The sequence below is a fragment of the Temnothorax curvispinosus genome, unplaced genomic scaffold (assembly GCF_003070985.1).
Source record: "Temnothorax curvispinosus isolate PA1 unplaced genomic scaffold, ASM307098v1 QBEX01001322.1, whole genome shotgun sequence".
NCBI classification, from domain to species: domain Eukaryota; kingdom Metazoa; phylum Arthropoda; class Insecta; order Hymenoptera; family Formicidae; genus Temnothorax; species Temnothorax curvispinosus.
Genome location: NW_020211102.1, coordinates 118,903 through 141,354, shown reverse-complemented (window position 1 = coordinate 141,354; position 22,452 = coordinate 118,903). Strand labels below are relative to the sequence as shown.

At 39.5% G+C, this 22,452-nt stretch overlaps 1 protein-coding gene across 5 annotated transcripts in view; it reads left to right on the top strand.

Moving 5' to 3' along the window:
* Positions 1-22,452, top strand: part of LOC112462429 (sodium/potassium-transporting ATPase subunit alpha) — a 62,351-nt gene that overhangs the window by 2,279 nt on the left and 37,620 nt on the right. The window contains exon 1 of one of the 5 annotated variants that reach the window (XM_025028226.1): positions 21,730-21,837. The exons of 3 other annotated variants lie outside the window; for them this stretch is intronic. In XM_025028226.1, the coding sequence (XP_024883994.1) occupies positions 21,826-21,837 (12 nt within the window). In that variant the 5' untranslated portion in view covers positions 21,730-21,825. Of the gene's footprint in view, positions 1-21,729; positions 21,838-22,452 lie in introns of those variants that run through there. One more of the 5 variants, XM_025028210.1, reaches the window with a different exon arrangement.

Genomic DNA, 22,452 nt, shown 5'->3' with positions numbered 1-22,452 from the left:
CTCCCTCCCTCTCTCTCCCCCTCTCTCCCTCCCTCCCTCTTTCCCTCTCTCTCTCTCCCCCCCCTCTCTCTCTCGATCGGTCGATCGATATCTATGTCTCGTTAAATGGATTTATTATTCGTCATTATCGCGAACGACCACGCGGCCTTGTTCAAAACGTTTGTCGTACGCGTGCGATTTGCCAAGTTTTTCGAATTATTTATTCTGACGCGAAATTTATTCGTGCAGCCGCGAGCCGCGACACGTCATCCGATCGAGTCGTGTCGTGGTTTGTTTTACTTACGTACAATTTTCGTAAAAATCACGCGGAGACGATGAGGCCGAGCCGAGTCAGTCGAGTCGAGCCCGACGGAAGAGAAAGCGAGCGACGATTACATTGTCCCTCTTCTAAAGACAAAAACGCACTTGGCATTAAATATGCGACACGACGCGCGTCACTCGGAAAGAAATTAGTATGCGAGTCTCCCGACAAGTTTTCCTTGCCGATCGTATACCCAAGTATACTGTATAGTTCGAAATTGAAAACGTATAGTTTCAGCGTGCAGGTGGTATTGTGGAATCGAAGGGTTCGACGGTGAATTCAACCCACTTTTCGAGAACTTGAGAGGAAATTAAACTACGCTTATCTTTTAACTATAAGCTTTCTCTCTTTATTTTTTAAGCGAATACCTTTGCACAGCATTTTCGAAAGATTAGAAATTTTTTACAAATTACTCGCTGCTCATTTTAGGAATTATTTTTAGAATCGATTTAGGTGAAAAAGTCTTTGTTGAGAAGAAGTCAAATTGACCTTGCTAAAATCGGCATCGCGGTCTAACTGGCTGCGAATATTTAAGATTAAATATGTTGCCGCACATATAGGTGCCAACGTAATTCCAAAATCGCGTATCTCTTATCGAACAATTTATGCATAATCGCTCGTGAGATGCAGTTTCGTCGCGCGATTATCCGCGCGAGATATATCGCGGTTAGATTCTTTGAATATTTTATTTTCAGGGTAATCGTAACTTTGCTCGAAGCGCGAAGCGATTATAGTGATAGCGATAGTGATAGAACAGCCCTATTCGAGGTATTCCGCTATTGTGCACGCAGCTCGCGCATATCTCCGCCTTGCGACACGAACGCGGATGCACATTTCTCGACGTGTATACATAATTTTGGATCGATCAACTTCCGCTTGACGTACACCGAGCCTCCATTTATTATTTCCATTTTTCCGCCTACTACCGTAATTTCTCCGTACATCCGGGTTGGACATAAATCTCAATTTTAGATTCTAGCTTTAATGTTTCAAGCTTAGAAGCGCGAGAAAACGAGGGGAATGATATACTTATATGGTGCCCTACTTAACTGTTTCAGCTACCGAAATTCTTCGGTGAATTTCGAGTCGATCTTTTTTCACGGAACTCTGGACGCGATCTGTTTTCGCGAGTACTTAAAATTATAGTTTTCGACGTTAATTATCTAAATCTGCAATTCAAATTTGCTTCTAAAGTCTTGAAACTTGTAAGATGCATTTAAAATTGATCAAAAGTAAAACGAGCAGTCTTTTTCGTTGTACATTTTTAAATTTTCTTATCCCATTGTTATATAGATAAGTACAATTTTGCACTTTAATTCGCCTCAGAAATTTCCAGCTTGTAATCGTATACTTATGGTTGAAAAGTTGTTGATGCTCATCATTGAATATAGTCTCTTATATATTTTGACTTTCAATAGTTAAAGGAAAACGCGTGACTCTCTGACGCATCTTGTATAATCACGCATGAGGGCTTATCGTCGACACGTCATGGCTTGACTCGAAGTGGACGCGATTAGTTGGTTCTGTAAGGCGAGAGGGCGATCCGGAATCGGTGAGCGTTAAAAAAAAATAATTGCCGATTAGTCGCTCGGAATAATTAATCTCTTCGCGGGTAAATTCCTCGGTGAATTCCTTCGCGGATTCGTGTCAAGGTCACGGCTCACGGCTAGTCGTGAACAGAGAGGGAAAAATCCACGGGAGCGCAAATGCATTAGTCCATGGCGGCCATATCATAAACTCGTTTCCGACGTTTCCCCTTCCTCCTGTTTCCGCGTATACTCCGCGTATTCGGCGTGATGAGATTCGACATAGGTGCATGCGCACACATTGTTGAGCACATAGCGGTTTGTAACGGGGAACGGTTTATGTGGTTTCTGGGATAACGGATAAACATTGCAGTGTCGACAGCTTTAAGTAACTTGATATACGTTATCGCACAGGAATTTGATATCGTTTGCGCTGTGGTATTTTCCTGTTGTTCTTGTCAACAACTATAGAAACATGTTTAGGAGATAAATATGGCAGTTAGAGTTACGTCTAGTAAATTGGGAAAAACTGAAAAAAGATGCTAATTTTTAATCGATTGATCAATTCGATATAATGCGTGGATCTTTAGTATAAAATAAGACCTCGGGGCGGGGTGGGGGTGAGCATATAAACTTTCAAAGCAGTTTTTCTTCTTTCTCTCTCTTCATAATTACGAATAGATTTTACGATAAAAAGACTTTCATCTGAGACTATCAAAGAGATTGAAAGATGCGAGAACGTTCAGTAAAAGAACGAACTTTCTTTTCAGTAGAAAAAAGTGGTAAAATTATTATCACATGTTAAAAGTATTAAACGTGTTTTGGCTCTCGTATAACACACAGAAAGAAGAAAGAAGAATATCGTAGAATCGCTAATGTTTCTTTTTAGTTCTTTCTTGCATTTCCTCCTTTGTTTGAAGTTAGAAATAAAATAACATTCGATGTCTAAACTTGTTTAAACTCGGTGTGTCTTGGATGTTTACTGTATGCACATGATAATTTCCCTGAGGGGACACAGCTGAAAAATCATCGGACGCACCCTTTGACGATCGATCGCGAGCGAGTCTTTACCAGGTCGTGAGTCGTTTTGCGCGGTTGCGGCAAGATGGCGGCACGCGGCGCGTAAACCGCGTAAACTGCATCAGGGATTTTGAACGTCGGTTTTATTTAGGTCTCTCGGTGTTCGGTGCGATTGGATTTAGTGTAGAGATAAATGCCAATGCCACCCCCGCGCACTTCTTCGAATCACTGACCCGGAAGTGGTAGAATATAAAGATAGAAGGTAATAAACACGTACAATTCTAAAAACAATAATAATTATATTCTCAAGTCATACGTTTTGTATCTACACGAAATAACTGTATGAAAAATCCAACGATAGTTGTATGTAATTTATGCGAAAAGATAAGCAAAAGAGCCATACATATCAAAAGCTGCAAAGAAAATATCGTGACATTTTGTTTGGACAAAAATAAAATGTAAGCTCACACAAATATATATGTATTTCTTATTTATCTCTACACTAGATAAATATCTCTTATTTCGTTATGTACATTGTAAACTAGAATTCTATTTACCTTTGAATATGAAACTTTTGCTTGTGCGGTGTAGTCTCTATAGTTAAAACTAACGCAAAGGCGCATTTCAATTAACTAATTGTCTACATTATAATACTAAATTTTAATTGAGCGATTACGTTTCTTTAAAAACGTTGTATCTTCCTTATAATATCTATAGTTTGTAATATACATATAGTGTGTGTTTTTTCTTTACAATTCTCTACAATCCTCGTAATATACAACTTGACTGCGGTGGAATTTTTTCCACGACGGATTATAGGATATATCACATAAGCGGTGCAGCAATTAATACGAACGCGAGCCATTAATTAGAACGTGATTCAACGGAATCGATAATTATGCTGCTCTTCCTTTCTTCTCCATGTGACGCCGGTCTTGTCTCACCTTCGATGCTAATTCGAACGCTACGGTTTGCGCTGATTATCGTTGAATTAGCCATTATGTCGTTATTTTAACGAGTATGTCGATGTATGTCAGGGGAGCACACTCCTCTCGAGAGTGTGCTCCTCTCGCGTACGTGCTACTCGTCTTCCTCAAGTGGCTCTGGCACGAAGCCATCCTCTTCCTCTCCTTCTCCCTTTCCTTTTCCCTTTACATTACACGGTGACCGACGCACCGCGTTGCGACGTCCGCGCCGTAGTGTTTGCTTATTAATAACACATCGCGCGTTTATCGCACGAGCGACGGTCTCTCGTCGATGCATCGATACAGATCTAACTCGCGATTGCATCGCATAAAATGCATACTGATATCCGCACATTAACATTCTTTACTGTTTATCATTGATTTCGCTCTAATGGTTTTCTTATCTCTCATTACGTTAAGTAAATCACCCTTGGAAGCAATTGAGAAATTAAATAAAATATCTCGGTTTTTTTATTTAACCGACTATAAGTCAACGTAATTACTTATGTTATAAATTGCCCAGAGTAACGACGCGTGTGATTAAACCACCTGCACGCGCATTTGTCTTTCTAACACTAATTTGTGTAATACATATTTATGTGGAGTCCGTGTATAAGGACAGAGAAAAAGAGAGGAATGTGTAACACATGAATTTTTCTTAACACATCAGGTGAAATAAGAGATTATCGTTAATTCATGTTTGAGTAAGAGTACATACAAGAGTAAAGGCCATTGCACGTAACAAAGTTTTAGTCATAATCGTAAGGCCGCAGACCGCCGTAAGGCCGTAGACTAATCGCAGTCGATTATTTTCCTTGAGCTCGAAGAATAATTGACTGTGATTGGTTCATTTTCTTACGGTTTTACGATTATGGCTAAATCTTTGTTACGTGCAGTGGCCTTAAGACGATTAATTAAATACAACTTACATCAAATTACTTTTGTTATAATTGTCTATATTTTCTTTGAAAATATAAATTAAAAGAAATAAAATAAAATTTTCTCAATCGGTTTAAAACGTACGTATCAGCAACGTGGATAATGCTCGACACTCACTTTAATTGAGAACAATGCATTTTTTAAAGGTGTGATTGAAATATCGGAATCGCTTTTATAATATATAGCGAGTCCCAGAGTTTACTAGGGGTTGAAACGATTAACGCGACTTTTTCTGCACCCTCTTTTCCCCATTTCTCGCAAACGTCATTTCTGCCTCGCGTGTGCGTGAAAGAATAATGATCATCTAAGATATATTTTATGTGTATACGCACGAGCGACGTTTTCGCGACGTCGTCGATCGAAGAGCGAGTGTCCAATAGAGATAACGGCTTATTCGCTTTGATAAAATTATATAACGCCAACAGTACGAGAACATATATACATGCGTGTTAATAGCTTTAACTTTAATTAAAAGCTACTTGAAAATTGCCCATGTCACGATCATAATGGTCATTCACGCAAAGGCGTGAACGACAATGCAACGATTGCGTGGTTTTGCGCTATTTTCCACGCTAACAAATATATATAATTTTTAATTAATTCAATAGACACGCGAAACTTATCGCCAATCCCTAATTGCAAAACATAGTAATAATTCTTATTTTGATCGATTATCGCGGTGATTGACGTCATTGTTGGTAGCTTTATCTGACACACACACATATATATATCTTTCATTCATACATTCATAGATATATTATAATTAATTGTGAAATATTGTGAGGTATTAGTCCTGGGCAAATTATAATGATGTCAAAAATTTTACATTGGCATTTTGAAATTGATAACAATCCAGACGTAATCGGATATTTTATAACTATCCTGCTTTGTTAAAACTAAAGCGTTATGTGCTACGTAAAGACAAAAGTTTTTATTATTTATTACTACTTTAATTTTACCATATCTGTTGTATGTACCAGACTACGACAGGATTGTTTTAATTTCATTCCATATCACTGTGTCCATATCTTTTGTTCTTACCGCGATTCACTTAGAATGCGTAGAGGGATTTATTTGATCCGAAATCGAGCCGGTCGCTTAAACGGCGGGTACGCTGAGTCCGCCGCAATCGTGGATAACGCGTAATCGGTCACGTTCGACGATTACGATCGATGGATGTGCCTCCTAATGCGACGTAGCTCGTTTCCGCAGTGCCATCAGTACTGCCAGTCGAAGTGTACAAGCCACCGATTGGTAATCGATGAACACGGGCGACGAAACCTTATTATTTCCTGTCCGCGAGCCGCGAGCCGTATACGGTTCGCTCTCGGTTCTCGTTTCGGCAAGCAAGCACAGAATTCCCGCTTTCGAGGCAAATAAGACATCCTACTCAATGTCTCTAACCCGGGGCCGGTTCTTCCCCGTAATAAACTCGATGAGATTATTAAAGTGGAATCGTGCGCCGCCGCCGCGGAAAATGACAACTCTCAATTTCATGCCCTTGCCTCGGAACGGCGAAATTCTGTCTTGCAGTCTTATTAAAGTCTTAATACCGTTCCCCGAGTTCTTCCGGTTGACGGATCTTCTTATCGCACTATTATGCACGATGTAGGATTTCATGCTTTGCTGAAAAATTCGTATTAACTTGGCGGAGAAATTATGACGTGCCGAGGGATTTCGCGCGGAGCAGAATACGTCAGCAGGGATTTTGTTGAAGAATGGCTGTTTTTCTCGCGTGAATTGTTAGTTGAACATGAAAACGCGTTGTTTAAAATGTATCGTTGCAATTGCGTCATAGACAAGTAGTTGATTCTCATACATTGATGGCATGCATACGTTAATCAACTAGTTGATTAACAATGCGACAAATTCTATGGAATATATTGTATTTATCAGAATACTCGGAATAATTATTAAAATAAGATTTTAACATGCATGCTGGGAAAAATAATACACGTAAACCGAATAAAATAGATTTAAATCGTAAATTAAATCTAGGAAACATAGCTAAGATTGCCGTAGATGACCATCTACAAGGGCTATTAATCTAGTCACCACTGATAATGAATTGCCATAAATTTAGTATTTTTGCCGCATATATGTTGAGAAATACTTTTATATGAACTAAATTCGCGATAGATGCAGGCCGAGTGGTGTCTGTAACAAATCATCTCAATGCGACACTTGCGCCTAAATTTATAACTGTGTGTTTATTGGTGGTGGCAGTGTGGTCTTGTGGTAAAGCGCCAGACTCGTAACTCTGAGGAACCGAGTTCGAGTCCACCTAATCACAGAAATTTTTATATTCCAAACTGCACCCCCCGCACGATTGGGGCTCGTGCGGAGAAAACTGGGTTATTTTTCGGAGGAGACATTAAATTTGAAATTGGTCGTCAAGCTTGAGGAGCTTGGGAGTTTTGGTCCACAGTTCGAGAAGTTGGAGCTCTTTCATTTGTTTAAATATATGACGTACGTGAAATTACATACACGTATTTCGACACAAACATTATATCAATCTAGTGCTGATTGTATTAAAAGGCTCCGGTAACTTAGCCGGTCAACTTCGATTTTATTAATTTTTTTTAATGTTAGACTTTAAATGTAAGCTTGTTTAGGGCTAAGATGTAGTGAACGCTTCGGCATTTTGTTGTTCGATCCAGACCCTCTGAGCGATCGTTCGTACGTACGTTTGGTACGTTACGTAACGTCCACTGTGTTACGTAACCGTGCTAGCAACCGAGGAAGAAAATCGAAAATTTGAATGCGGTTGCTCGCGCGCTTCCTAGAAAGCGATCGCGCGAGAATCAGTAACGTTAATTAATTATGCAATTCTTCGTAGAAGAAGCAGAATCGCGGACGTTTTTTTTTGTAACTATAACCGCGCTATAGTGATAGTTTAATGTGCGAATGAGGTAAAACGTAATGCGAATTACGATGTCGTCGTCTGATACGTTGGTTACGTAATGTTCCACGCTATTCGTTAAATCGCACAGGTACGTATCCTGTCAATAGCGATTGATTAGCCATTCGCGGGCGGCAGTACGACCCATTGTGATAATTTATTTCTCGCGAAGACCGGCAATTTCTTCGCAACGATGCCGTTTCGGATTGTCGATTATTCGGACGCAAGAGCTTTCCTTATAATTATAAGGAAGAAAAATTCAAATATAAGTAATTCAAGAATAATAATAAGGAAAAATGAGAGTAATTTAGAAAAAAATTGATTATTTTTACGAGATTATAACTACTAATCTATTTAACAACGATAAATCATCTATAATTCTATCAAGAATCCAACAAGACTAAAAACAAATATGAAGAAACAAGTTGAAAAGTAATTACTGATATTCATTTAATCGTCTTGATTGATTATTCTGGAACATCTTGTAGATGATCGCAAAGTCTCTTGAGTGAAACTTGAAAAGATCGTACTTTTAAGAATGTGGAGATGAGGGATGCTTAGAGAAAGCGGTGATATATGACGCCTCACTGAGTAAAAACGCCGAGTATCCATGCTTTTTACTATCCCCGATAGAGATGTGTCTCGATTCGTATTCACGCGGCGAAACAGATACACGATACATCAGGAAATGTTCTCTCTCGTCAATTCGCATTTTTTGTCTTCTCCCTCAATGTGAAAAATATCTTGCAGCATTATTCCTACCTTATCGTATTTAATAAAATAAACTCTGTTTTTTTTCACCCGTATATATTATCGTAGTCTACTTTGTTAAACGACCGTTGGTCATCGATGCATGCTTATCGATCGTGATATTTCAAGGTGAACACGCGTCCGCACGAAATTCAACGCCGAGAGGTGGAAAATGAAAAATTCACCCCTTTACTCGCGCGCGCGTTTTCGGAGAATCGCATACCGGAAGCGAGTGGGTTACTGACCGACTGCGGGGCGCAGGGTGAGGCAGCGACTCGAGGAAGGAAGGGACCATTCGTCTGGATGTATGTCGACACGAGGGGGCAGGGAATAGTCGTAGGGGCAGAAGGGTGTTAGCGGATAGAGAAACGGTGGTGAGCGGTGGCGTCGGCGGCGTCGGCGGCGTCGGCGGCGGCGCGAGAGGGGATAAAGCCCCGCAGTGCGGCGCGGTCGATACAACCACCACCACCACCCACTCCCTCATTCGAGGACCTCTCGCCTCACCCCGGCCTACAGACTTCTACCCTTCCTTCCTTCTTCTATCCCCGCTTTCTTCTCTTTCTATCCTTATATAATTGCATGCACTTATTCGATTCGTCGATATTATCGTTCGGTTACGTACGGATTTTTGGACAGCGGAAAACGCCGGTCTATATCACATAAGTCTATCACTATCGGCATTGTTCCGCTCTCGTTTCATCAGATTGACAAGTCCAAGTGAAATCTGATAAAACCCGAAGAACAAAGCGCCCGTCAAACTATCGTTGCGTTGTCGCGATATCTTGTTTCGACTTACAAGCGATATCGCGTTTTTTACAACTTATCTCGTATATTTAGCTCCTTTCTGGAAATTTTAATCGATCTAACATGTTTCGATTCTCTCTTTTCTTCGAAGGAGAAAAGCGGAAGAGAAAGAGAAAAATTAGTAGGACGTAGATTAACTTTAATATTTAACAAGAAGGATTCCCGGATGTAGGATGTAGGTTAAGGGAAAATGTAGAGAGATTCGTTGCTCCCTTCTCTCCTCTTTCCCCCTTCCTTTTTAGGTTTTTCTATTCCACTTTTGTCGCTTTGATGTTTCCTCTAACGCTAACGTTACCATGCCTTGTCACTATGCAGGGATATGCAAGAGGGCGGTCGTTCAACGAGTTAACTACTCGTCGTTTTGTGTCGAAATTGCACGCCCACTATCTGCCTGTTTTTACCGACGACTACCCACATCCACGCAATGCGAACGGCCTTCTTTTCTTGCGTTGCGAAAAACGCCGCCAATCTCTTCCTGTCGTCGCGTCGCGTCGCGTCGCCTAGCGTCGCGACGCCGCGGCCGCGGCGCGCGTATCGACTCGCGTGATCTCGAGTCGCGCGGCATACGACTTCAGAATCAAATAACAAGGCAATAGAAGTAATACCGCGATTCAAACATGGATATCACAGAGATCCGTGTATTTGGTCACAATGTTGAATAAATACGCACACACAATTGATTCTTTATTTATTTATTTATCCCAAGCACCCGTGAGAAAAGCTCTCACGATTCTTCGTGAGAATTTTTAATTTGGCACTTGACACGTGAACGAAGCTTTTCGGCTTCACTCTCGCGTGACGCCGACCGTGAGCCACCGACAGATGCCTTTTGACAGATTACGACCGTCACCGGTTAGCTCCGGTTCAAACACACGTCAAGCAGAGACCGTCTATACGTTCGATCCAGTTCGAACCGGTAAACCGGCGACTAGCGGTCTCGCGAGATTCAATTCGCGCGCCCGACAGTTAATGCACCGGACTCCCTCATCGCTAAGAAACTTACACTCGTAAAAGCTATACATACTCCGATTTTTGTTATCGTAAAATTTTCAATAAGGAATACAGAATTTCACACCACAAAATTATAATATTAATAATGTTAGCATCCCGAGCATCCGAGTTAATATTAGTTGAGAGAGAAATTATATTTTATAATGTGTCATAGTTACCGCACAAAAACGCAAACTTGAATATGCATTACGGAGAACATATATGCATACATTTAATTTTGTACGTAGAATTAAAATTGCCGGAATATTTAAGTTGGCATGAAATTGCCAAGTCCTGAGCATTCCAAGCCGTCTGACTACTGCGTGCCTCTTTCCACTGCAATTGTCTGATTCCCGTTACCCGGGATTACTACTCGACGAATTGAGATACACACGAAACTGAAAATTGATTGGAAACCGTTTTCAATCTGCTCACGTCCATTCTCAATTTCCGGCGATGTAATTTTTCACAGTAAAGTCTTGCATTTCGCAGTGGAGCTATCGCATCGCTGTACGTTCTCCCTCTGATTATTTAGGTAATGGAATTAGGTTAAATCTCTCTAAATTCTCATCATCTATCGATGGCTGCTTTCTATAATTATTGCTTACGGGAGGAAAACTCTAAACAAATAAAAAATTATTAAGCAATAAACCCCACTAATAAATGTCAATAATACGAAGCTCGTGAAAAATTCCAAAGCTTTCGCGTATTGGAAATATTTCGATACAATTCTTAACCATTTTCGTTCAACAATATCCTAGAAATCTCACGAGAATGATTTCTTGCGCTCGACATTCGGTCAAGGCTTTTATATAATATTTGGAGCAGCTTCCGGTAACCAGATTCTGTAGGTTGGCAAAACCAATGACCCTAATCGCCTTCTCGATATACTACAACAGCGGTTTCTCAGATAACAGCTATCGGAAAAATGCGGGAAAGTCTTGTCGTGTGGTAAAGAGAAAGGTCACAAAAAGGCGAGAATTTATTCAAGTGCACGAAACACAGAAATACATTATATTATCTAAAATAACATCAATCCTTAAAATCTGATTTTAAATTTTGAACATAGACAATTTGATTTATTATCGAACATATTTATCTCGTGTCACGTTTATATTTGAAGTATTCCGTGAAATTGTCGAAACTCTTCACAAAAGCGGAGCGTACTCTAAAGACCGCGCAAGTCGGAAAATATTCGAAAAATGATGATCATTCATGGCAAACAGTGAGAGACTTGCAAAAAGTATAGGTACCGCGTTTTATTAGTTTTATTTGACGCGGCGTGCATTACGAAGCGAAATACATTAAATTTTTATTTCCAGATTTTTATTTCTGCTGTTTTATTTGTTTGGGTGCGAAAGGGTGCGATTTCGATCATTTCGAATAATTATGTCTTACATTCGCGAACTTTGTTAAAAGAACGTGCACGCGCGCGACGCACGACATACATACATATATATACATACATACAGACGACATACGCACGTGCGTGCGTACACGCCAGTGTACAGTGTCCGCGGCGGTTGACCGTGACTGTATCTACGTCGGAGGAAGAGACACATTACGTTCAATCTACCTCCGTCGCTCTCGGCTCTGACTTCTCGCGAATCTCTCGCGCGAGAAGAGAAACGCGAAAAAAAGCGCAACGCTCCACGCCGCGCCGCCCGCGCCGTGACACGTCGTTCCGTTCCGTTCCGTTCCGTTCCGGCCGATGACTCATTCATGCGAAGCACATTCACGACGTGAATCACGTCCTGAACGTAATGTGATTAAACTAAGGAAGCCGATCGACTCACTCTTTCTCGAGTTCCGGAAGATGAGAGGAAGTAGAAAGCTCCCAGCTCGTAATCGTGTTCGCGCAACGCAACCATTCGCTTCTGTATCGCAAAAGTAAACAGTTAAGTCAAGAATTAACCAAGTTTATCTTTGTCAAATTCTCAAAAGTAACGTATTGTTTGTACGTTGAAGTTAGAACTGAACAGTGTGTATTCACATATATCCTCTGTGGTTGGAAGATTTACGATTAATAGCGACGTTATTCAAATGTTAAAAAACTTGAGAAAATCTAGCTTGTCCTTTTAAAATATTTTTATATATGCAACTTAATTTTAGCTTTCAGGACAAAGTTTAGCTTTCAAGACAAGAAATAAAATTAAAGAAATTAAATTTACGCAATTAATTAAATTAATTTAATTTTCTGAGAAATTCTTGAAAGAAACATTAAGATATTATTAAACTATTACCTAAAAATATCATTGAATCTAAATTCCATTTTTCTGATAAGATAATGCATAACATTTTTTTAAAGGTTTATAACCTGAATTTGAAATATTTGAATTTTAAATCGAGGACAACTAACTTACACTCTTTTATCAATAATATTCTTTATTACTAATTTTCAACTGCATTATCCTCTTTTATACTCAACTAATTAATTAAATAGAGATAATCCAATTACAATTTAAATTTATTGGCATTAAAATTGAATCGCCCATTAATCAGTCTTTTATGTACAATCCCAAATACCTTTTTCCTTTTGTTATATTTTTCTATATATGTATGTATATATATATATATGTATTATATATATTTCTGCGGATTATTTCCGACAATACGAAGATTATTCAACGCTCGTCGATTATTCCGGGCATCGATGATGCGGTTCGGTTCGTCTGGAATACACAGAATAGTCGTCGATGCAAATGAGTTAAGGGTGAAGGAGACAGTTTGCGATTTTGACGTCTGTCGATATGAGAAAGTTGGCAAATGTAGATATATCTTTCGACTTGTTAGACTACACACATTCCGACAATGACCTTTGAGTGGTCAACTGTCCGATACGCAGTTCTGAATGCTATTAGATACGAAAGCCATTCGTTTCGCTCTCTGCACTTTGTCTCCTCTCTGTTTCTCTCTCTCTCTCTCTCTCTCTCTCTCTCTCTCTCTCTCTCTTTCTCTTTCTCTTCCTCTCTCTCCCGAAACAGAACGTTTTCATTTTGAATACAGAAGGAGAAAAGGGTGCCATTAAAGCTAACAGAGCTATTACACATTAATTTCCCATCTACCTCTCCTGTCTCTCTTTTTTTTGTCTCGATGAATAATAATAGCAAAGTGGCTAGTAGCCAGATGACGTCATAAACCGCATTTGTTTGCACGGGCGCGCTTTTATTTATTGTCCGCCACAACACAGTTCTCCGATCAGCTCTTCCGACTCGCCGCAACTTTCCAGATTGACTATCGTACTTCGACGCGGTTATTCATCATGACGTTGTCACATATCGCACCGGATTCTCTTAGGAAGCGACCGACGTACCAAAAATAAAAAGTAAAAAGTGCGAGAAATAGAATATACTATATGTATCCAGCATATTGCGCTTTTAAGTCACGATTTTAAGTTACATTATTATCTATGTATTCGATATTTTTTTTTTAACGTTGTTATATTATTATCGTATCATAATTATAATTATGACACACATAAAATATTAATTTTCGTGCGCATTAAGTTACACGATACCGTACTCGTTGCGATAATTACAAAGTTAAATACTTTTGATTGAAACGAATAATGATCGAGCACATAATTCTAGATAAGAGAACTTTTTCTCTTTTCACGGTCGAAATACATATATTAGGGATGTTGGTAACAATATACATCCTTCTATCTCTTTCTCCAACGGAATCACTTTGAATATCGAATAATGTAACAAAAAGAAAAATTTAGAAATTCAATTCATTTTTCAGTCTTATTCAGTGGGCATTACAATACGGAATATGGTGGGCGAGGGATCTATTTCCGCGATCGATGAATTCACTCTGTCTCTCTTTCGCGTCGTGTCGTCGCGACAGCTCGTAAACCGTACGCTTCGTGAATCGCACGTGTGTTGGTTTTTTTCTTTTTCCCTAAAATACAGCAATTCGGACAACAGACGCGATTTAAGGACGTTCTCTCGTCCTTATACTAGAGAAAATTGATTTTCTTAGGATTTTCTTGAAACTGTGAATATACGTTAATTTAGGTGTGCTTTATGCGTGGTATAAATTTCAGTATCTTTTCCGGTAAAAAAAATCAAGATACTGAGCTTCAAAGTTTCAAAAAAAATTTTTAAATTTAATTTTTTTTAGTTTTGGCATTTTTTCCTTATAGAACTCGACGAGAGGAGCAACTTTGGTTTTTTTGGCCAACCTCGTATCTCTTACCATTTGGCCTGGAAAACCTTTTCATTAGTAAAAGTTGAAACTTTGGGGCTCAGTATCTTGATTTTTTATACCGGAAGAGGTACTGAAATTTATACCACGCATAAAGCACACCTAAAAATTAACGTATATTCACAGTTTCAAGAAAATCTATAGAAAATCGATTTTCTCTAGTATAAGGACAAGAGAACTATTATACCTTAACAAGCGCGATGGAATTTTGTCACTCGCCACTTGCAAAAATATACATATAATATAAAACGATAACAAATATAAATTTATCCTTGTTCTCTCAACATATATGTATTCATTAAAGTAAAATTGATTTTCATTGATTTATTAAATTCAGTATTCGCGGAGATTCGATTTCGCGTTACACTGTGCAAATATCGTTAATGTTTTTGTACTCGTTATGCGATTTTTAGAAGAAGGGCACGATAATTGGCAGCGATTATTCGTTAAACGGTAATGCCAAGTCGCTTCCAGACGTCGCGTCTTTGCAATGTGATGAGTCATCTCATTACTCGAATTACCAGATAATTACCACCGTCATCGCTGCATGTCAGCTGTGGATCTATTACGGTATAGAAATCCATGAGCCTATAAAGTGCAAAATAAATTTTACAAGCGCGTTAATAAACGATCAAAAGGAAAAACATAAATTATTTAAATGGGGATCGAATTTAAGGATTTAAGGATACTAATTTTCATTAATAAATTTCATATGTATATTCAATATTGGTTTTTAAGCTTCTCTCGAATCTTAAGACATGCTCGTTAAAAAACATGAATCATAATGTAATTACTATCGCATTACTATCGTTCTCGAAAGTTTGACAAGTTGCTGCCGTAAAAAATATCGACCAATTATATATTTATGATGAGGATGCCATCAGAGCTTTGCGGTTTTTTTTCTTGTTCTAAGAGGACCGCAGCTTTTAAAACTTGTAAATTCGATGCGTCCGCCGATTTACGCTCAAGATTTTTACCACTCTTATTTTGTCGTCACTAACAACAAAGGGTCACCGTATAAAACACGGGTTATCATAAATAAAAAATGAAATAGAGAGAAATAAAATTGCGATCAATCCAGAGAGAGAAAAAAGGAAACTATATATGCCGCGAAAAGAAAGCTCGGCCAGCGAGAAAAGAACGAACAGAAAAAAATGAGCGGGGGAGATGGAGCAAAAAATTGTCGCGTAACATTATGAAGGCGTTCGATTGTCAATAATCCGATAACAAACTTTCCGAATCAAAGGGCTAACGTTTGCCTCGTTTACATCACTTGACACGGGATTATTCGTACAAAAGTACTTGCGTGCGTACAATAATAACAATATGCAATAAGTAACATTTAACAATAACGTTTAACAAATAAAATTAAAATATCAATACTCGAAATGAGAATATTTATAACAGTCTATAAAAATAAAAGATTAAGTAAAAAAGTGAATATCGATAGATGCAATATTCTTTTTCTGTTACTAGCCCAGTCAAAATAGACTTTTAAATGGAATTAATTCCGGGAAGCGATTTTTTTTTTTGGACTGTTTCGGAGGGTCATGGGTAGTCTAAAACCGGATTTTCGGGATCCTAACCCTGGAGCGTTAGCCGCCATTTTGATTAGAAGGGTGATTTTGTAAATATCTCGCTTATTTTCAACTTTAGAGTGAAAATGTAATAACCAAACTTGTAGAAAATTTAATACTCTACAATTTTGGTCCTTTTCATTTTTCACCTAGGATCGATATTTTGGGTCTTAGACTCAAAAGTGGGGGGTGAAATTTTTTTTATTTTTTGAATTTACTTGGTATAATGAAAAACATCTTTTCCACACCACCACGGAGGTAGAGTTTATGGCGCGTTTATTCAAAGAATTAAAAAAAAATAATAAAATTTCACCCCCCACTTTCGAGTCTAAGACCCAAAATATCGATCCTAGGTAAAAAATGATAAGGACCAAAATTGTAGAGTATTAAATTTTCTACAAGTTTGGTTATTACCACTTTCACTCTAAAGTTGAAAATAAGCGAGATATTTACAAAATCACCCTTCTAATCAAAATGGCGGCTAACGCTCCAGGGTTAGGATCCCGAAAATCCGGTTTTAGACTACCCATGACCCTCCAAAACAATCAAAAAAAAAAAATCGCTTCCCGGAATTAATTCCATTTCAGCGGCTTTTTCGGGCTATTTTGACTGGGCTATACTGACAGTTCGTAGAATAGTAGTTGCCTTTATAAGAAAGTACTGACATGATAGCTGGTTATGATTCTGAAAGAATGGAAATTGCTATTCCCATTCTGTGTCATACATATGTCAATACAGTCAACAGTTTGGTCCCAACATGCTAGGACATATAACATATTCATCTTTACTCTTTTATACGCTTCTCTATTCCAAATAATGTAATGTGTGAAAATTTTAGAGCAAGTTTCTATATGTAAATGTCAAAACTCCTCTTTCTCTGCCCTTCCCCCCCTCCAATATTTATAGTAAAGGAGCGTAGCTTTTTGGCTCGAGCTAACATATCAACAATGTCTGAGTAAACAAAAGTACAGAGGGAAAGAAACACACAGTGACTACAACATTTATTCGCATTATTTGTCAAAGAAACGTCAATCGACACGCGTATCATCGTCTCAACCAGTATAAAAATCAATCCGGCCAAAAATACGTTCGGGATACCAGCCCCCGGTTTTCTGGCGCAAGCAGATTTTTCGGGGCTTTACGGCACGAGTATTTATAAACAACCGACGAAAGACCTGAGACGCGCGCGTATATCTGGTGACGTAGTTAAAATGACGATAACGAGAACGGCCCAATATTGCGTCAATGAGATCCTGCCGTCGATGTTAACGATATTAGGCTTTCGATCGTACTTGCACGCGATTCGTCTGTTCTCTTTGCTACTCTGGCTTCGTTACAGAAATCAGTAAGATACTTAAATATTAGACGATAACTGCATAAATGCGACTAAATGGCCTAAATTATCACATATTCAAGTATAACATCGCAAAATGGACATTTTATGCCAATTCGAAGAACATAATAATTATAGACATTGCTACAAATTGCAATTTTTCACTAATAAAATTATGAGTAATTGCTCTGACATAGAGGGACTAATAGTCTGGCACGTTCTCTGGTCACGATCTAGTCATGAGCATTATACAAGTTTTGTAGTTTTCTGAAATAAAATTTAACGTGAAATATATAATTATGAAAAAATAAAAAAAGAAAGAAAAGAACCTTGAATCCGCAACCCGAAATTTTGTCGCTTATCTTGTTCTGCACTGTGTTTTTTGCGATAATATCATTCAATGTTCTTCTTCATAAAATTATCTGCGGATAAATATCGATTCTGATAAGGTGATTGAAATCGATGAGACTAATGAAGAGCATTCGTGTCCCGATTTCGTTAAGGTGAATCTCGACTACCGATAGCGGATGATCCGGATATGGTTGATCGTCCGCGCGTATTATCGCGGTAGTCACAATTGCGTTGACGTCGACTTTGTATCAATTAGATAGCACGATTTATCGCACCTTAAATTGCTCGTCGCTCGATTGTGAATTGAAAAGATATAAAATGAAAGACAAAAATAACGAGAACGAGGACGAGCGGCCTAATTCGATTTATTCGATTCCACTGTCGCGTATTAATTATTATCCGCCAATTGCGATTTACGCGATTTCGTTTACGACGGAACGTGTGCGGTGTGCGCCGAGTGCAGTTCGGGGAAATAAGTGACGAACAATGTTTCTTTGAAAATAGCTATTCATATACATTGAAATAAAAATGTCACCCTCGAAAATGTAAAAACGATAAAAAGATAAGAAAGCAATACGTTATAATCTTATTAGTATTATTAATATCGATGGAATTTCATAATTATATGGAATTTCTCGCATATAGATTCACTGTCAGTGCTAATTAGCGAAGTTGCGCGGAATTTTTGGCACGCCTCGTATGAGAGACATACGCGCGGGAAGCGCATGTTCTCGTCGACGCGCGACGGACGTACGATGAGGAAATCGCTCGTGTGCGCCGCGAGCGCCAGGTTTATCTCATTCTCTCGTTTATCCTCCTTCAAGCCAGCCTCCAAGGAGACTCTCGGTCCAAGCACCGGCGATGTTCATCGAGCGACCGCCGGGCGATTCGCGGTGACGCGAGTTACGCAATCGCCGCCTGACTGGCCTTGCGCCAATCTCACGTATCACTCACTCACGCACTCTACTACTCTTCTCTTCTCTTCTCCTCTCTCGCAGAACTCTCGCAGAACCGGAACGAGAGAGGACACGAGAAGACTAGATGTACAAGATAGAAGAGCGACGAGATGGAGAGATGAGCGTGTTGCGAAACGTGTACTAACGTATAGAGACAACTCGCGTCTTGCGCGAATCTGGCTCTGTCTCTGTATACGTTCGTCGCGATATCCGGATAATAGCAAATAAGCTTTACTTTTTAGGTGACACAGGGAAATCTGCTCGCAATTTTACCTGAAAAGGTTTTAATTTGTTCGTTTATAACATTCGATTTTCTCTCTATCCCTTAAAGCGCTTTTTATTTTTCAAATAGTCTGTGACCTTCAAACTACTGGCTCTGTAAAAACTATTGGAGAAGCGATTGATATCTCGATGTTTTTGTAAAAAAAAAAAAAAAAATTGATTCTGACTTTATGAAACAATTCTTATAATCCTTACTCGCTATATTACGAGGTGTTGTGCATCTACTGCATCTTTAATGTAATCGTAAATTTCCAAGAACTTTTGTCTAGGGATATGGTACTCCTTAGGATTTGGTGTGAAGAAAGTAAGAGAACTTGTCTTCCTTCCGTTCTCCCCACGCAAATGCGATGTGGCGAATAAGGGCGGAAATACCACTCTCGGAAGTCAAAACTTGGCTCATATCGAAACGCGTATCGTGAGAAGAATGGCGAGAGAGGCGAGACGACGACACGAAACGGACGAAACAGGCGGGAAAGAAAGAGAGACAACGGGATGAGCAGCAGTAGAGTTGGTCGGTCGGTCAGGCAAAGCGCCTGTCTGACGCGGACGCGTAGCCCAGTAGCACAGATCGCGGGCCTGCGATGGCTCTCAACTTGTCTGATTGTGCAGAGAGTGATTTTCGTCCGAGCATTCGGCAACCGTCTCCAGCTTGACGATGAGCGAGGACTCGAACTTGAGAAAACTTATATACACGAGCTTTGAAACTCGTAAACCTTAAGCATTGACGCAGATGTGACGTTGATGACACTCCATATATGGATACATCCTCTCTGCCGTTATTAATGTTACGAAAATATATTATTTTCTCAGTGTTTAGAAATTAACATTTATCCTGCCTGTTGTAACGAATAAAATGAGCTTACCCGGGTTTTCTTTACTGTATAACGGGTATAACGTCACTAAAGTATAACGTTTTATGTTTTGCTTTATTAAGAGAAGAATCGCGCTCGCATTTGTGCTCACATTCTTTTTGCACCAATAATCTAATTATAATTAATAAAACAATTTTCACTTAAGTTTTTCAGCGTTAGAAGAAAGAACATATGACATTTTTTAAATTCATCTTTTGTAATATTTTACTAAAATATGCAAATTTTTGATTGAAGGAGAAAAGAATTGGATACGATTTTATTCAAGTTTAATATCTTTAAATAACGATTTATTTCTATTCGTTTAACATCAAAGACAAATAGTATCCGATAAAAAGTAGAATAGATGAAACATAACGAAAATCCCCCTGAAAAGCTTTGACAAAGCGGATTATTTTTTCATGAGCAGTAAAAGTAATATCTATACTTCTGTGTTCGTACTTTTCGATAATAGCACGTATCTATATCTGGGCATTTAGATGAATTTTATCATTTAGCATTATTAGTGCAATTACGTTAGACAAATAGGTTATCGTCATTCATCCTATAGTCACAATGTATCGGGATCATCATTAATCTCAATGCGAGGCGTTCAATCAGTTTCCAATTCAAATTACTTCTCTTGTCTTCTACTTAACGCAGTTATTTCGCCAGTTAAGGCCTCGTTCTTCTTGGCAAAATTTCCCTGAGGAGCGATCTTTCAGCCTGTCAAATAAAATAGTCCAGATTCATTCCTTCTATTCCCGTTTTACTATGCTGACAATATATCTTGATAAAGTTCATTCTCATTTCTATTTCTTTTTCCTACAAAAATTCCTACACAAATTAGCATTTTTCGATAACGCCAAATTAGTCTTTTGCTCGAGGATAAAAAGCTCCGATTATCTCCCCCCTCCCCCCATTATATGTATACGCCGTAATCGGCTTTTATCCATAATCTATGCGTAATCTTGACCGGATCCATTTTCGATCCTGAATTCCATCGAATATTCGAAATTTTGCGTGTCGATGCGGCGACTCGGATGAGAATCACCGGCCACGGGGAGCTTGCGCGCTGTCGTTTCGGGGGCGCGGACCGACGTTGCACGGCAGTAGCATCGCCATGAAGAGCTGTTGGCGAACGGGTTGCGCGCGCAACCGGGTTTGCCGGCGAACGGGTGTTGTTACGACCGCAGAGAGGAGCACGAGGGGTACGAGGCAAGTAGGGGGCCAAGGGGGTGCTTGCAAGCGAGTCGCGGGGCTGGCAAGTCCCGTTGGGTGGCGGACGCGCACTAGGTCCTAGGTAAATTGCTAATTGGGATGGATATTTGTTACTTCCTGTACTCTGCAGTAATCATCAAACCTTTTTGATTGATAGAGATCTACAGTCGAATTTTTTTTTGTCGCGCTTGTTCCGTTCGCTAAGTAGAATTTATCGGTCATCGAACGAAGCGAATAAAAAAGTGGAAAAAAAAAATTTTTTTTTAGCAGGAGTTAAATCCATTATACAACTTTATTAGGAAAATACAAATATTGTTATAATTTCATTAATTGAACTTGAGTATGAATATTTTTGGAAAAGATTTGTACATTTGTTCAAGTCGGTGGAGACACGACGGTCGGCATATGGTCTTTTCTTCACATATCAATGACTTAAAAAATTAAGTCACGGAAATACCGGATTTTTTAAATTTATCCGGTTTCTCAAACGTGGCTTAATTTCACATACGGGATTCAAGGAGGGAACGGAGGGAATTTTCCCTAGACGCGCGCGTAGATTCTAGTAGGGCGAAAGAGAGAAGGGGAGAAGAGAAAGAGAGAGAGAGAAAGAGAGAAGTAAGACGGGTCATGACGTGCGGGATGAACACCGTTGGTAACAGAGGAGGGCGTGCATATAGGAGCGAAAAGAGTAGGGAGGCGATCGCACGGCGGGGGTAGGTGTCGCGGCAGTGGGGAATACGGGTCGATGATGCCGGCGGTCTTCGACGACATGAAACGCCAGTCAGTCTCTGGTCCACCCGAAGCCGCGTTGCTAATCCTCTATCTTTCACCGAACACCGTTCGCCGCAGCCATGGATGACAAGGTTTGTGCTTAGAGCTTTGTCAACGAACAACGAAAAGGAGAGAGGGAGGGAGAGATAGAGACAGAGATAGAGATAGAGATAAAGATAGAGATAGAGATAGATATAGAGATAGATAGATAATAGATAGAGAGAAAGGGAAAGAGAGATTGTGTGCGTGCCTGCGTGCCGTGTGTGCGGGAGTGAGACAGAGAAAGAACGAGAAATCGCCGCGACTACGAAGCATTTTCGAGAGGTGAACTCTCGCACGGCCCTACGAGGCCGGGTGGAGAGCTTTTGTCAGGCTCACACGGTGGCGAACGGAGAACTTCCAGAAAGAAGATGGTAGGAGGGTGTCTGTCAAGCGCAGCTGATTCGAGTGACAGATCGGTCTACTAAGGGACTCCGCGAGTAGTGACATTTCAGTGATATCACGCGCCTCGCGGATTTCTTCTCTTGTAGTTGCATCAGTGAATTAAATTTGGTTTTCACAAATTGAACAAGTAAATTGTAGAGAATGAATGTGTAAGACAGAAACGAGCCCGTGTGTGTGTGTGTGTGTGTGTGTGTGTGTGTGTGTGTGTGTGTGTGTGAGAGAGAGAGAGAGAGAGAGAGAGAGAGAGAGAGAGAGAGAGAGAG